The sequence below is a fragment of the Nelumbo lutea genome, chromosome 1 (assembly GCF_056320005.1).
Source record: "Nelumbo lutea isolate HS-2025 chromosome 1, American lotus-T2T, whole genome shotgun sequence".
NCBI classification, from domain to species: domain Eukaryota; kingdom Viridiplantae; phylum Streptophyta; class Magnoliopsida; order Proteales; family Nelumbonaceae; genus Nelumbo; species Nelumbo lutea.
In genome coordinates this window covers 91,208,070-91,222,875 of record NC_142684.1, presented here as the reverse complement: position 1 = coordinate 91,222,875, position 14,806 = coordinate 91,208,070, and the positions used below count along the sequence as shown (strand labels likewise).

Here is a 14,806-nt window from a genome sequence, read left to right as displayed (position 1 = left end):
TTAGGAGGTTTGAATTTGAATTTTTATTACATATCTATGAATATGATAATTTTTTCACCGTCCATGAGCATCCAAAGTATATCCAGATGCATCTCTTAAAATTCCCTCTTCAATACTTTTGCATTTCTGATATTTTAAACCTTGTAACCAGTGAACCAGCCATAAAACATATGTTGCTTTTATGGTTATAACGGAACACAAAGTTATGACTCTAAAAGGTTACAAATAAATTTTAAAGTTTGGAAAAAAATAAACTAGTTTTCTCCCTCACCCCCCCCCCAAACCCCAATTTTTAGGGAATGGACCTGTTTAAGTTTTTTCCAGTCCAACCAGCCAATCTGGTCGACTTCTCTGTACTTTGGTATTTTTTTACTCAGAAAATTGGAAAGTTGATGGTTTTTCAGGTAGACCCCCACCCTCCAGGAACGTATAAATTCATGGTAGCCCGCATCTCATTTTTTGTAGATTCCATCACTTCAACCTACAAATTCGCATTCACTTCACCTGCATATCTGCTTCCACATTCATCTCAGTTTTTGCTGGATTCCGTCACTTCACCTACGTCTGCGAAACACATCTGGACGGGTCCCATGGGGAAACGATATGAAAACCAGGGCGAGGTGGGAATGGGATTGATTGGAAATGAAAATTCTTGCATCGTTTTCATGTCAAAAAATGGGGCGTACATTCAAATTGAACAAAGTTCCACGGTGCATCATGCACTTTATACATCCTACATCGTTATAGCGATCACGTCAGGCAAGTGGACAACCATAATTTATCCTATCAGCTGCAAATCTGCAATTTTGAGTACTACAATATCAAACATTAGAAGCAACTAAGCTTCAAGCCTTCAAGTCTTAAAATAAGATCATGTCCAGGTATTTTATCCTATCAGCTGCAACTTTATGAATTCTACAAGTATCAAATCGTCTCATGTTGCTAATATCAAATCGGTGCGACCAATCTTCAACGTTCAGAACTGACCTATCAAATGGTCCGCACAATCCCATAAATAAAGGTATTGCCTACAAATTACACAATAAACATAAAATCTATCCCCCTACATTTAAATGTGATATCATCATTTGACTGCACTGCATTAAGACCAACTTAGATAGCCCGATGGTGGTTCTCATTTAACTCCAATGAAGTCATCAGTCATCAGGACATACAAAGGTCTTACAGTTCTTTCAAACATCAGTATCACATTAACGGCAGTCTCCCAAACGAAAAGGCAAGGATTGAGGCTTCAAGGGTCCCCAAGGAAATTTTGGAATGGATAGACTGGTATCCACGCAATTTCAGAAACATGGCAGTTATGGGCACTTCCGTTGAATGTATGAAACCCCGTGCTCCTCATACCTGGAACAAAGAGGGAATGAAGAAAGATGACCAACATGTTTTTCAAACTCGAAAGGGTGATGACCAAGTCAGTGCACTAATCAGTAAAGCCAATCAGTAGGCTCATCCCATCAATCCAGTATATATCAGCTTATGATTATGAATAAGCACGGACAAAAATATCGAAGTTCACTTCTGTATCTGGTTCAATCAAATAACAAACCAGATCGATCAGCTCTGTGGCTCAACCAGACTCAAAATGCATATCAGATAGGCCTGGTTTTGGGATTAACTGGGTAGTCACCAGTCAGATCTGCCTAGAAAGATTCTTGCAAGAAAACCTGCTAAATGGAGGTAATGCAAATAGAAAATGCAAAAGAAGTACAAAAAAGAATGGCAGAAACCAAAGGACAAGGTAGGAATTGGTCAAACTCACTCGGCCTTTGAGAACCACATTTGTTGGAAGGAACCAAGAGATGCCAGAATACTCCCACCTATCCAAACACTGCATAAATACCATACAATAGCAACTTAGACCAAGAGAAATTCAAACCACAACCATTATTTCTAAAATAAAAATAATATATGCAACCCATTACAACAGCTTAAAGAACTGGCTACTAGGGAAAATAAAAGGAATTTTCTTGTGTAGTTTATGTGAGTAGCTGATGTCTAGGCATTTTGACCTGTCAAGGGAAGCCATGCCTAAGTGACATCTAAATATTTTCTAGGAGACAAAAATTAATAAATAGTTATGCATAGTTTGCAATCAATGTTACTATACATAAGTACCATGTTAATTATAAATTATTTTTTATAAGTTAATTATAAATTATTAAACAACAAATTTAATCACTAAATGATCACATGGAAATTTAAACATGATTTTCAGAAGACAAAGACATACGGAGATCAAAATCCCTAATTTTAGATCTATATGCACTCCTGCCAACTGAAAATATATGATGGGGGTTCATTCATTCATATAGGGCTAACTCATTCATATCAGCATACGAAGGGGGCATAAATGATCATTTGTTCCACTAAGATGTATATATTTATATTAGCTGTATCATTGGTCATCTAGGCATAGGCGATAGGCTTCCAAAATGCCTAGGCAGTTGCTTCATTGATGCCTGGTAGATTCTATAACTGAACTGTTTTGTCATTACTTTGACAACTAGGGGATTTGCCAGATGACATAATTGGCAAAAGTGACTGGGTCACAGCCCAGTGTATCCTCTTCATGCTGAGATAAGCAGGCCATCTTTGCTGCTTCTATTTAAGTTACACCTATAAGAATTTCCTGTATTGGCTTAAGAGGTTCTTTTACAAACATTTGATCCACTATATGGGGATAATGCTAACAAATAGATTTGAATTTTCAAGGGAAAAAGTAACACTGATAATGGTGGTGATCATCCTGATTATGCTAATTGTTCACCAAGGAAATAAATACCCCGCATCTAACCATGTTGAGAAACCACAATTATGGATGGTTAGGTAGAGCCTAGGAAATTGGTTCAGCATTATGATTAATTGATTATGAATGGTGTGAACCCAAAGGACAGGCCAAATGACAGTGGACGAACCATTTTTTATGGCACAAGTAGAAGGACAGAATTGTCATTTTTTTATCAACCAAAAATAATTTTATTAAGTAGTAAAAGTGGTGCTTAGTACAAGATGAACACAGAAATGTCAAACCCTTTCCTCAAGCCCAAGTTACATTGAAGCCCAAAACAAATGTTGTTTTGTAACTCTTTGTTTAGCTAGGGGAGTCAGCAAACCATTAGCAATCCTAATCCACTTAAATTCTGCCCTTATGTCCTTTTTAACCTGTTCCATTTCCCTTATTACATAGCTAAGAGTCCGCCTGTTTGCATTTGCCCAAGATATAACTACATTTGAATCCCCTTCCACCTCAATCCACAACAGAGTTATTCTTTTCTAATAAAAGATTTAAATTCATACAAGCTGGAGCAAATATAAACTGGTAGAAAAGTTTAAGCATCAAGGTCCCAGTGAGGGAGAGGGAGGGAGGAACCTAACGCAGGGAAGGTTTGTCTTTGATAGTCTTATTTAAGAGTGGAGATCAATTCCATAGGCTTGTTATATCAAGCCTACCATCAAGGCCCACTTCCCTTGGCATGGTAAATAGCCACAATAAAACTAGGTATGCCTTTAGCTACAGAGGTTTTAACAAACAACACAAATTAATAGCCACTGTAAAGAAATAACTGGTTCACATGTATTCTAGTAGTAAGAAGCATGCTGATAATTTAACAATGGATATGGAGAATTCACTTTGGACGAAGGATCCAACCTCCTTTAAAAAGTGAAGAAAAGCCCATAAACACTTAACAGCATCACCTAGCCTGTGAATCAGCTGGCCAGTACCTTAGTGTTCCCTTCCATACCTAATCTGTGAATCAACTGGCCGGTGTATCTCATTCTATTTAACTATGAATCAGCAATAGCATTGCCCCTGATCATTTTCTTGAAATAACTGTTTGGTAGAAACATATGCTGATTGGGTATCTATATTGCTTTAAATTTATTTATTTTTTAAATAAGATTGTATTAATAAAAGGAAAGACACGAGGAGATGTACAGGCTACAAGCCTACAACAAAAGCAGCAAAAAGAAATTACAAAGGCATACGTCTTTCACTATACAAATTTTCCCTTAAGGTACCCAATTTAGCCAAAACATCAGCTGTATTATTTAGTTTTCTGGGAATCCAGATTAAAATTACAGACAAGGTGTTCATAATGTCTCTGGCCTCGGACTGGTAATAAGCTAGTCTCCAAAGGCCTCCCTCCTTCCCCCCTAACCATTTTATTGTGTTTGCAGAGTCTCCTTTTATAGTTAGAACATATTTTTCTTTAGCAAATTGAAGACCTGTGAGAACAGCCAAGGGTTCTGCTTTTGTTGAATCAACAATCCCAATTGGGCCACTAAAAGCCCATTTTATGCTTTTGTGTCAGAGTTGCCCAACGCACTGCCATCAAAATTTAGTCAACTCTGATACCAAACTTACAGGAATAGCCCAGCGCATGAGTTTCCAACCATGACCAAAATAGTTACTACCCCTTCACTTTTTCTCCACAGTTAACATGTAAGGCATTTGCTCTCCTCTATATCTCTGTAAGTTTCAACATAACAGTGGCTTCATAAAGGGCAGGCCAGTGCATGAGGCTCCCATCAATGCAGGATCATGGCGAGGGACAGATGTACACAGCCTTGTCCCTGCAGATACACAGAGAAACTGTTTCCAAGATTTGAACCCTGGCGACCCAGGTCACATCTCACATGGAACAAACCAAACATTGTGCCAAGGCCCACCCTCATAATAATAGGGGCTTCATTCTTCATTTAGTTGTTTTTTTTTCCACATTTTTATTCATCACCCCCATCCCTTTTGTATCTCCCTCATATATTAACAAAGTGGGGCTCCACCACCTGGTTTTCTCAATAGGTTATGTAACCTTGTGGTCACTCTACATTTAACATTTTGATTTTGTGCCAGATCACCTTTAGACTATTTTTGGCTTGATAGAAAATAAGAGAGAGAAAGAAAGTTGAGGGAAAATTATTAGGAGTTACACAAAATTTATTAAGAACTTGCCATGAATTTTCTGTTTCTCTTTTATTTTCTGTCAAACCAAACACAGCCTTAGTGTTTGATTTTCTCAATTCTCATTCTGCATTAGTTTTCTCTAATATTACCTCAATCCTACATGATGCTTATGTGGGTGCATGATTACTTATGATTAATGCATATTTACCAGTCAACTGAGAATTATCACATACATTAAAAACACATTGTAAAGATGGGAAGGGGAAGTAGAAAAACAAAAAATGTTTAACAGTCCAGAAAGTAATCCAACCTGAATCGCCTTTCAGTTGTATTACCACTTGCCAAAACTTTAACTCTAGCAGCTTGAGGAGACTCCTGCAAACCAATGATTAAAGGAAAATCAAGATGGCATTTGTGGGAACTAAAAAGGTCATACTGAAACTCAATAACCTTAGATGAAATACAACTAATAATAAATATGGTGGTATGTGTGGCTTTTCCCCAAAATTTTGTTGGAAGAAAGCCACTCATTATTAGTCCTCAGTCTAGCTCAAGAATGTCTATTTTATCTTTTGTAGTGTATAGGGGTACGTGTATTGGTGTAAAATCCATGCCCAGTGATGTAGGAGGTAAGATGCTTGTCAAAATATTCACGGGCATTGTTGAATAAAAGATAAAAAGTCTATTTTATCTTTTTTTTTTTTTTTTTTTTTTTACAATGGTTAGCAGTATCACCTCCTCTCTGGACTACATCAAATATATCCAGGAATAATAGGATCAACCACAAACAAATATAAAGTAATCCAAAACACCAATAGTAGGAATTGGTAAGGTCCCCAGACATCAGTATGAACAAGACGGGAAACATTACAACTTTTTATTACTTATTGAAGGGAAGTCTGATGAACAATACCTAACAAGTTGACACACTTTGTTAACAGCTGTTATTTTTTCCTATGTATAGTACCGCAGGGGTACTATTGTACTTTTACTCCATTTTATTTTAGTTGCTGTCGCCCTAGTATATACATTAAAAAAGCTGTGCCCCCAGTAGTATCTTTTTGCTCAGTTATCTCTTCTCTCTCTTTTCTCTCTTCTTTTATTCTTCTCTCCTGCATAACATGGTATCAGAGCGGGACTATCGGATCTGAAAGGAGAAGTTGAGTGAACAGTTTTTTTCTTCTTCGCACCAAATTTCCAGATCTGCCGCCCTCATCTGCTGTTCGGCTGATTGAACACTCACACACTGAAGTAACTTTTCTCTCTCTTTCTTACCTTTTTTTTCTGGTCGTGTGCCAGGGCAGAACCTGTACTAGGTCTGCCGATTGGATGTGAGGTGATCAGCACCTCTTTCTTTCCTTTTTTGTGGGGTCAGATGTAAATCAGTCCTCTAAAATCAAGATTAAATTTAGTGATTAGCAGAATAGAACAGATCTTTTGGGGTTATTCATCAAAGTTCTTGTTCCTACACTCCACAACAAAACAGGGTGGTGGAAAGAAAGAACAGGCATGTGGTTGAAGTTGTCAGATCCCTTTTATTTGCATTCCATGTTCCTATAAAGTTTTGGGGAGATGCTGTTCTGACTGCTACCTTTCTGATCAACCATATGCCCTCCCGGGTCCTTGGCTTTAAAACCCCTTTTTAGTCTTCTCTTCTCGGATGAGGATCTCTTTTCTCTTCCTCTCCGTGTGTTTGGGTGTACTTGCTATGTGCATATTCATAGTCACCAAAGGCACAAGTTTGAACCCAAGGCTCATAAGTGCGTGTTTCTGGAATATGCTTCCACATAGAAGGGTTATTGCTGTTTTGATCCAGTTTGTGGCACCCGCTTTGTATCTCGGGATGTCACCTTTGCAGAGTTGACTCCCTTCTTCAGTATTCCTCCTGAGGGGGAGAAATCTGATGAGTACTTTGCTATGTCTCCAGCTGTTCCGCTTCCCGTTCCTTGTGAGTCCTATCATGGGGTGTCCACCTCTTCCACTGGACCTACTCCCCCTCCTGCTTCTGCTCCTGCTCTCCAGAGGTGGTACCAAAGGCAGAGATTTAGACATGTGCAGGTTGTTTCCACTCCTTCAGAAGAGCATCTTGCCACTCCCATCATTCTTGAGGAAACAGGTCAGCCCTCTACTGACCCATCTCTGATTGTTCCAGACCTTGACCTTCCTATTGCTCTTTGCAAGGGCAAATGGAAGTGTACAACCCATTGTATATCCAAACACTTATCTTACAGCCTTCTCTCCCCTTCCTACTACTCTTTTCTTGCCTCTATTTCTTCCCACATGATACCCAGGTCTATACCGGAAGCTTTATCTCAAGCTGAATGGAGGGATGCTATGATGACCGAACTTGATGAACTGCATAAGGAATCATACCTGGGACATTGTGGACTTGCTAGAAGGAAATGAACCAGTGGGTTGTAAATGGGTGTTTACTATTAAATATCACTCTGATGGCTCTGATACCATGTAAAGAGACTAGGCCGAAGCAAGATAGTTCGTCCCATCTAGCTTAATTGTGGTAACACCCGTCAAAACGGAATCTACCGGAGCAGGTCCAGAAGTTGGCACCTGCTTGAACTCACTTCCGTATGTCTCCATTAATCAAACGAAAATCAAAGAACAAAAAATTTTGACTATGCAAACTTACTAGAAGTCAAACCAAAACTTGGGTGCTTGAAAAACTAGTGTTTTGCTCCGTCCAGCAGATGGGCAGGAGAGAGAAGACACTGCCTCACCTACCAGTGTAACCCAAACTCTTCCAAACCTAAACCGCCCTCCTTTAGCAGTCACAAGACACCTTCCAAGCACAGAGCGCCACACCCAAGCTTCACCTTTCCTGGTAACTTGAAAATCTCCAGTCGGCTAGGGTTTTGGGCAGTAGCAAAACAGCATCACTTCTTGGCAAAATCTGGCCAGAACTAAACTCTCCAAATCCTTCTACCAACTAGGCAAGCAATTCTCAATACTATAGAGAGCTTATCTCTCCATACACTCTCTTGATTTTAGAGTGTACAGGAACAAAGAAAAAAGAAGATAGAGGAACTGAACCCGCTCTGATACCAAGATGTAAATCAGTCCTCTAAAATCAAGATTAAATTTAGTGATTAGCATAATAGAACAGATCTGAATAACTGTATAAGAGAGGAAGATGGCGAAGAGAAGAGGTAAGAGAAGAAGAAATCAAATTAATCACCCTTCTCCTCTAACCCTATTTTTTATTAATCTCTAAAAAATTGATGATGACAAGTATACCCTTAAGTGGGCGGCCAGCATGGCAGTTACATAAAGAAAGTAAAATAAGAACAAATAACAGGCCCATTAAGTGAGGCTGTTAGGGCCCATTCAGCCCAGTCTCTTTACAGGGTCGACTGATCCCTGTGAAACTGTAGGTCGTGAGGACCTTTTTGTGTGCTGCAACAACTTTTATGGTGAACTGTGGGTCAGAAAGTGACCAGTACCTCTTGTGTGCTGCAACAACAGCTTTTATGTGAACTGAAGGTCAGAAAGTGACCAGTACTTGTTGTAACAGCAGTCCTATTGATGCGTAGGTCAAGAGATGACCTGTATGCACTGTGGCAACACTTGTGTTGAACTTGTAAGTCAAGGGATGACCTATTAGTGCTGTAACAGCACTTGTGCTTTTCCAAAAGGAGGTGTGTTTCTGAAGTAATTTTTTATTTATTTTTGTTCCCCCTCAGTGTTGAATTTCTTTAAGGTTGTGTACCCCATTTAAGAGTTGTTTTTTACTCCGAAATCATGAGTGGTGAAGATTCTGCTACATCCGGTGTTTCCTCAATGCTGAATGGAATGAGTGGGGGTGTGGACCTATCCTTTCCCATGGCTGTTTTTCCTCTTGATGGTTTAAATTATTTAGAGTGGCCAAGAGGGATCAAGTTGTACATCACTGCAAGGGAAAATATAGGTTATATTAATGGGAGAATCAAAGAACCACATTCTGGGAGTGCTGAATATGACAGATGGAACTAAGAAAACAACATGGTCATGCCTTGGCTTTTAGTTTCTATGCAACCTCAAATAAGAAGGAATTTCATGTGGGCTGAAACGGCAAATGAGATATGGGAACAAGCAAAATCAACATGTTCAGAACTGCGACACTATGCAAAAATCTACCAGCTATAGGCAAAATCGTCTACTTGTAAACAAGGGGAGAGGCATCTATCTGTGTACTACTCAGACTTGACCTTTGTCTGGAAGGAGTTTGATCATTATCGGAGTGTGGATTGGAAGTGTGATGAAGATGCAAAACTGTACAAAAAACTTGTCTCCCAGCAGAGAGTATTTTCTTTCTTACATGGTTTGAACCCTACATATGAATCTATCAGAGTCCAAATCCTAGGTAGCAAGGATCTTCCATCAGTTCAGGAAGTTTATGCTCTTGTACAATCAGAAGAAAGCAGAAGGAATTTGATGAATAGCTCTAGAGGAGATGCAGATGTTTTGGCAGCGAAAGGGAGTGTTACTACTGGTGGGGGAAATACTTCTAAAAAGGGGGATCTTTAGAAAAAGATGAATGACAAGGACAAATTGTGGTGTACTCATTGCCAAAAACCCCGACACACCTGAGACATGTTGGGATCTTCATGGGAAGCCGAAATGGGCTCAAGATCTGAATAAGAAGCAAGGTTCAAATATGAATAAAAAGTCAGGACAGAAAGGTACAAGAAAACACACTATGGCAAACATGGCTACTCAGGAGAATCAACCCTCCATTCATACTGTGACTCAGATATATTCATCTGGATCTGACCCAAGGGAGAATATTATAAATTCCTTCCGTGACCATTTAGAGCTCTATGGTAGAGCAATTCGTCAGATGGATGCTCCTCCCTCAACTTCATTTGTGTTTACATCAGGTAACTCTGCCACAGCTTTCCATGTTGCTTCTCATAACCCTGACACTCCCTAGATCATTGATTCTGGAGTGTCAAAACACATGACTGGTATGCCCTCTTACTTTCAAAACTGTTACCTTCTTTCTGGAAGAGACAAGGTGAGACTAGCTGATGGATCATACACTACCATAGCTGGTCAAGGAACCATTTCTCGGTCTTACCCTCTCTGATGTTTTACATGTTCCGAAATTTCCCATTAATTTGTTCTCTGTTAGTAGTATTACTAATTCCTTAAACTGCTAAATGACATTTTTCCCTTCTTACTATGTAATCCAAGATCTGGCCTCGGGGAGGACGATTGGTAGAGGATGTATGGTTGATGGACTTTACATGCTAGAGAATAAGGCTAGTCTTCAAGTCATAGAGTTTAAGAGCCAGTCCTATAAGAGTCAAGTTTATTTATGGCATTGTCGTCTTGGTCATTTATCTTTTGAGTCTTTGAAAGTGATATTTCTAGAATTGTTTAAGTCAGTGTCTGTTTCAGATTTCTCTTGTCAAATTTGTCAATTGAGTAAGCAATGTAGAACTCATTTTCTTTCAAAAAATAATAAATTTGAATTTCCTTTTCACATTGTTCATTTTGATGTGTGGGGCCCTGTTACTTTACCATCTGAGAGTGGTTACAAGTATTTTATTACCATTATCGATGATTATTCTAGATATACATGGGTATATCCCATGTGGACTAGGGATGAAGTACCAAAAATTATTGAAGATTTTCAACGGATGGTCTTCACCCAATTTCAAACTAAAATCCAAAATTTTCAGTCAGATAATGCCAAAGAGTATTTTCATAGTGGTCTCTTGGAATTTTTTGCGTCACGTGGTTCACTTCACCATAGCTCTTGTGCCCAAACACCACAACAAAATGGTGTTGCTAAAAGAAAGAACCGACACCTCCTTGAAGTGGCCCGGGGTTTACTGCTCCATATGAATGTCCCAAAACGCTTTTGACTTGAGGTTGTCCTTTGTGCTACCTACCTCATCAACTATATGCCCTCTCGTTGGTTAGAATGCAAAGCCCCACATCAACTTCTCTTTCCTAAGGCCCCCCTTCTTCCCATTCCTCCTCGTGTGTTTGGTTGTCGTTGTTTTGTCCAAAATGTCACCCACTCGTGGAAAATTGGATCATCATGCTATTCCTTGCATATTCTTGGGGTACTCCTTCACTCAGAAGGGATACCATTGTTATGATCCTGTTTCTTGGAAATTCTATGTTTATATGGATGTCTCTTTCTTTGAGAGAGCCTTTTTTTCCCTGTTTCTCCTCGGGGGGAGAGTAGGAATGAGGAGAAACTAGTCCAGCTCCCTTCTCTTCCTGATCCTCCTCCTTTTCGTGTCTTCTTCCGTCATCACAAAGGCCAGCCAAATTCAAGAGCTATGGAGAATCCAAAAGTTGTACCTCCAATGCCATTAAACTCTTCGAGGGCGGATCAACTCACTCAGGTATCTTGGTTCCCATTGATGTCCCTAACCCCATTGCAATTGATACCTCTGTTGCTAATGACCTTGACCTTCCTATTGCTCACAGGAAAGGTGTTAGATCGTGCACCACTAAACACCCTATTTCCCACTTTGTTTCCTATGAAAACATTTCACCCACTTTTCGAGCATTTCTCACATCCATTGACAGTGTCCCTATCCCTAAGAATGTGGCAGAAGCTCTTTCAGTAACTGAATGGACAGATGCTATGAATGAAGAAATTAATGCCCTTCATAAAAATGGCACATGGGAACTTGTAGATCTTCCTAAGGAAAAGGATCTAGTTGGATGTAAATGGGTGTTCACAGTCAAACATAGGGTTGATGGCACGATGGAGAGGTATAAAGCTCGTTTAGTGGCAAAGGGATTTATACAAGTGTACGAAGTTGATTATGTAGAGACTTTTGCACCCGTTACCAAGATGAACTCCATTAGAGTTCTATTCTCTCTTGCTGCTAATCTTGACTAGGATCTACATCAACTTGATATCAAGAATGCATTCTTGAATGGTGACCTTGAAGAGGAAGTTTACATGATACAACCCCCTAGTTTTCAGGCTCAAGGCAATGAACAAAAGGCGTGCAGGTTGAAGAAGTCTTTATACGAGCTGAAACAATCACCGAGAGCCTAGTTCAGCAGATTCCATGCAATGGTTCAACAAAAAGGATATGAGCAATGTCAATCTGATCACACATTGCTTGTGAAAAGAGGAGAAGGTAAAATTGTTGCTTTGATAGTATATGTTGATGATATAATTATCACTAGCGACTAGAAGGATGAAATCCAAAAGTTGAAGAGTTTTCTTGCCACGCAGTTTGAAGTAAGGGATCTAGGTCCTCTAAGATACTTCCTAGGAATTGAAGTTGCCCGCTCATAAAAGGGTATCTTCATTTCCCAAAGGAAATATGTCCAAGATTTACTCCAGGATACAGGAAAAATGGGAGTGAAGCCAGTTGATTCCCCTATCGATCCTAACCATAAATTAGGTGACAGCTAAGGTGAACCTATCAAGGATGTGAAACAGTTTCAAAGACTTATAGGGAGATTGTTATATCTTTCTATGACCAGCCCAGACATTGCTTATGTAGTTGGTGTCCTTAGCCAGTTCATGCATGCCCCTATGACCACTCATCTTAAAGTAGCAAAAAAGAATCTTCCGATACCTTAAAAGGTTTTCAGGTGTTGGCTTGTTGTTTCAAAGGCACAAACATTTGAAAGTTGAAGTGTATATTGATGCAAATTGAGTGGGATCCCTAAATGACAGAAAGTCAACTAGTGGCTATTGTACCTTCATAGGAGGAAATCTAGTTACTTGGAGAAGCAAAAAGCTAAGTGTGGTAGCTAGATCCAGTGCTGAAGCTGAATATCGAGCAATGGCTCATGGAGTGGCTGAAATTATGTGGATAAAGAATCTATTGAGTGGGTTGGGTTTTCCAGTGGACAGACCTATGACCCTATTCTGTGATAACAAAACAGCCATGAACATTGTTGCTAACCCTGTGCTACATGATAGAACTAAACACATCGAAGTCGACAAGCATTTTATCAGAGAGAAGGTTATCACAGGGGAAGTGTGTACTCCCTATGTCAGCTCTGAGGATCAACTTGCAGATATCTTTACAAAATGACTACACCACTCACGACATCATGATTTATGTGACAAGTTGGGCATGATTGACATCTATGTCCCAACTTGAAGGGGAGTGTTAACAGCTGTTATTTTTTCCTATGTATAGTACCACAAGGGTACTATTGTACTTTTACTCCTTTTTATTTTAGTTGTTGTGGCCCTAGTATATATATTAAAAAAGCTGCACCCCCCAGTAGTATCCTTTTGCTCTCAGTTCTCTCTTCTCTCTCTTTTCTCTCTTCTTCCATTCTTCTCTCCTGCATAACAAACTTCACACTAACCGACTCTTTTTTAAACAGCTCAAGAAATAAAAAATTCAAGGAGACACAACAAGTAACCCAACCAAACATGTCGTAACATAACCATAGAAGACCAACAGTGATTAGATAAAGATTCCATAGCTCTTGGATTCACAAGCCATCATCTTTATTTCATGTCCAACAATCAAAGCTATTTACTCCAAGTTCACTTCCAATAATCTTCTTCGTCACCAAGCCTTGAAAAAATACAATGGTCTAGAAAGAATGTTATATAACAGTTGAGACCTTAGGTGAAACTACTAAAACTACTAAGAAAAAGTAAATCAGTATTGAGATTTGGAACATGGAAAACTGATGATAAAGATCACTTCTTGGGAAAACTCTGCAAACTCTTATACTGCATAGCTTTTTGTATTTAGTATACTTTTACTGTTTTGTGAATGGTGAATACTTGTAAAGCTCACTATATAGGGGTTCTTCCCACTTTACACCATATCTATTTGATAAAATTATACCTTAACATCTCTCAAGGAATAAAAAAAATAACTGATAACAAAGATAAGAGATTACTAATTTTGGCTTCTCCCTTGCCAAAGATGGGAGCAACAGATTCATCAGAAAAAGTTAATCTATCTCTGCCATACTCCGGAGCACAACTACTAAGATGAGGAAAGGATGACATACTGATCATGTGATTAAATGTCCACAGTCAATAATCCAGAGCTGAAAAAGAACAATTAGAGGCTAAATTTGTCATGGTAATTTTAACTGAACCCTAGCACTCACAAATGGATCTGGAGTATTGGAACTAGTGGAAGTAGGTGTCTAAATCTCACAAAGTGACAGCTACATTGGCATTACCCCCCTGATTTGTTTGGATGTTGGCAAGCTTCAAAGGGGACTAATACCCCACATTTATCCCTTGTGTGTTTTGGCTTCTGGTAGTACTGCATTTTACTTCCTTCTGATCTTCTACAGGTAGTCTTCCCAACAATGTCTTTGTTTTACAGGTATCATAGTAGGATAGTATATACTTGGTGTTTGGAACATAGCCACCCTTCTATTCCCTGAACCAATGCATATGCTTGGGAGATAAACACAATGTCTTGGCTCAAAATCTGTTGCATAGTAATATCAAATTCCAAATTAAGGCCAGCCAAGAACTCAAAAACTCGTTTTCTTTTCCACCAATTCCCTATACATCCTTGCATTATCAAGATCCTTCCATTCAACAACTTAGTAGTGATTAATTTCTACCTGAAGAACAAGATGTGAGAAATACATTGATACGAACCACTATCCTTAATGAAGATTGCTCACTTCATGCTTTAACTAATAAATACAGGCTGTACTCTGCACCTGGGAGTATGTCTCTGATGTGGACACATATTGGGAGCAGCAGCAGCAATGATCCAGTGTTCTCATCCTATCCAATTCGACAGCAACAGACTTATCCATTCAGCAGATTAGACTAGACTATCTTGTTATTCTTATCTTATTAAGTTAGTAGATTAGATTATCTTATCTTATTAGATTAGGATTAAGAGAGACTTATCTTATCTTATCAGTCTTATCTTATCAAGATAGAGCTGG

At 39.0% G+C, this 14,806-nt stretch overlaps 1 protein-coding gene across 1 annotated transcript in view; it reads right to left on the bottom strand.

The window, feature by feature from the left end:
• Nucleotides 1–804: 804 nt before the first annotated feature.
• The window catches only part of ARP4 (actin-related protein 4), a 66,436-nt gene continuing 52,434 nt past the window's right edge, over nucleotides 805–14,806 (bottom strand). The window contains exons 16-18 of the mRNA XM_088966107.1: nucleotides 5,238–5,302; nucleotides 1,781–1,849; nucleotides 805–1,365 (exon numbers count right to left, since the gene is read on the bottom strand). Coding sequence (XP_088822233.1) covers nucleotides 1,320–1,365; nucleotides 1,781–1,849; nucleotides 5,238–5,302 — 180 coding nt within the window. The 3' untranslated portion in view covers nucleotides 805–1,319. The remainder of the gene's footprint in view (nucleotides 1,366–1,780; nucleotides 1,850–5,237; nucleotides 5,303–14,806) is intronic.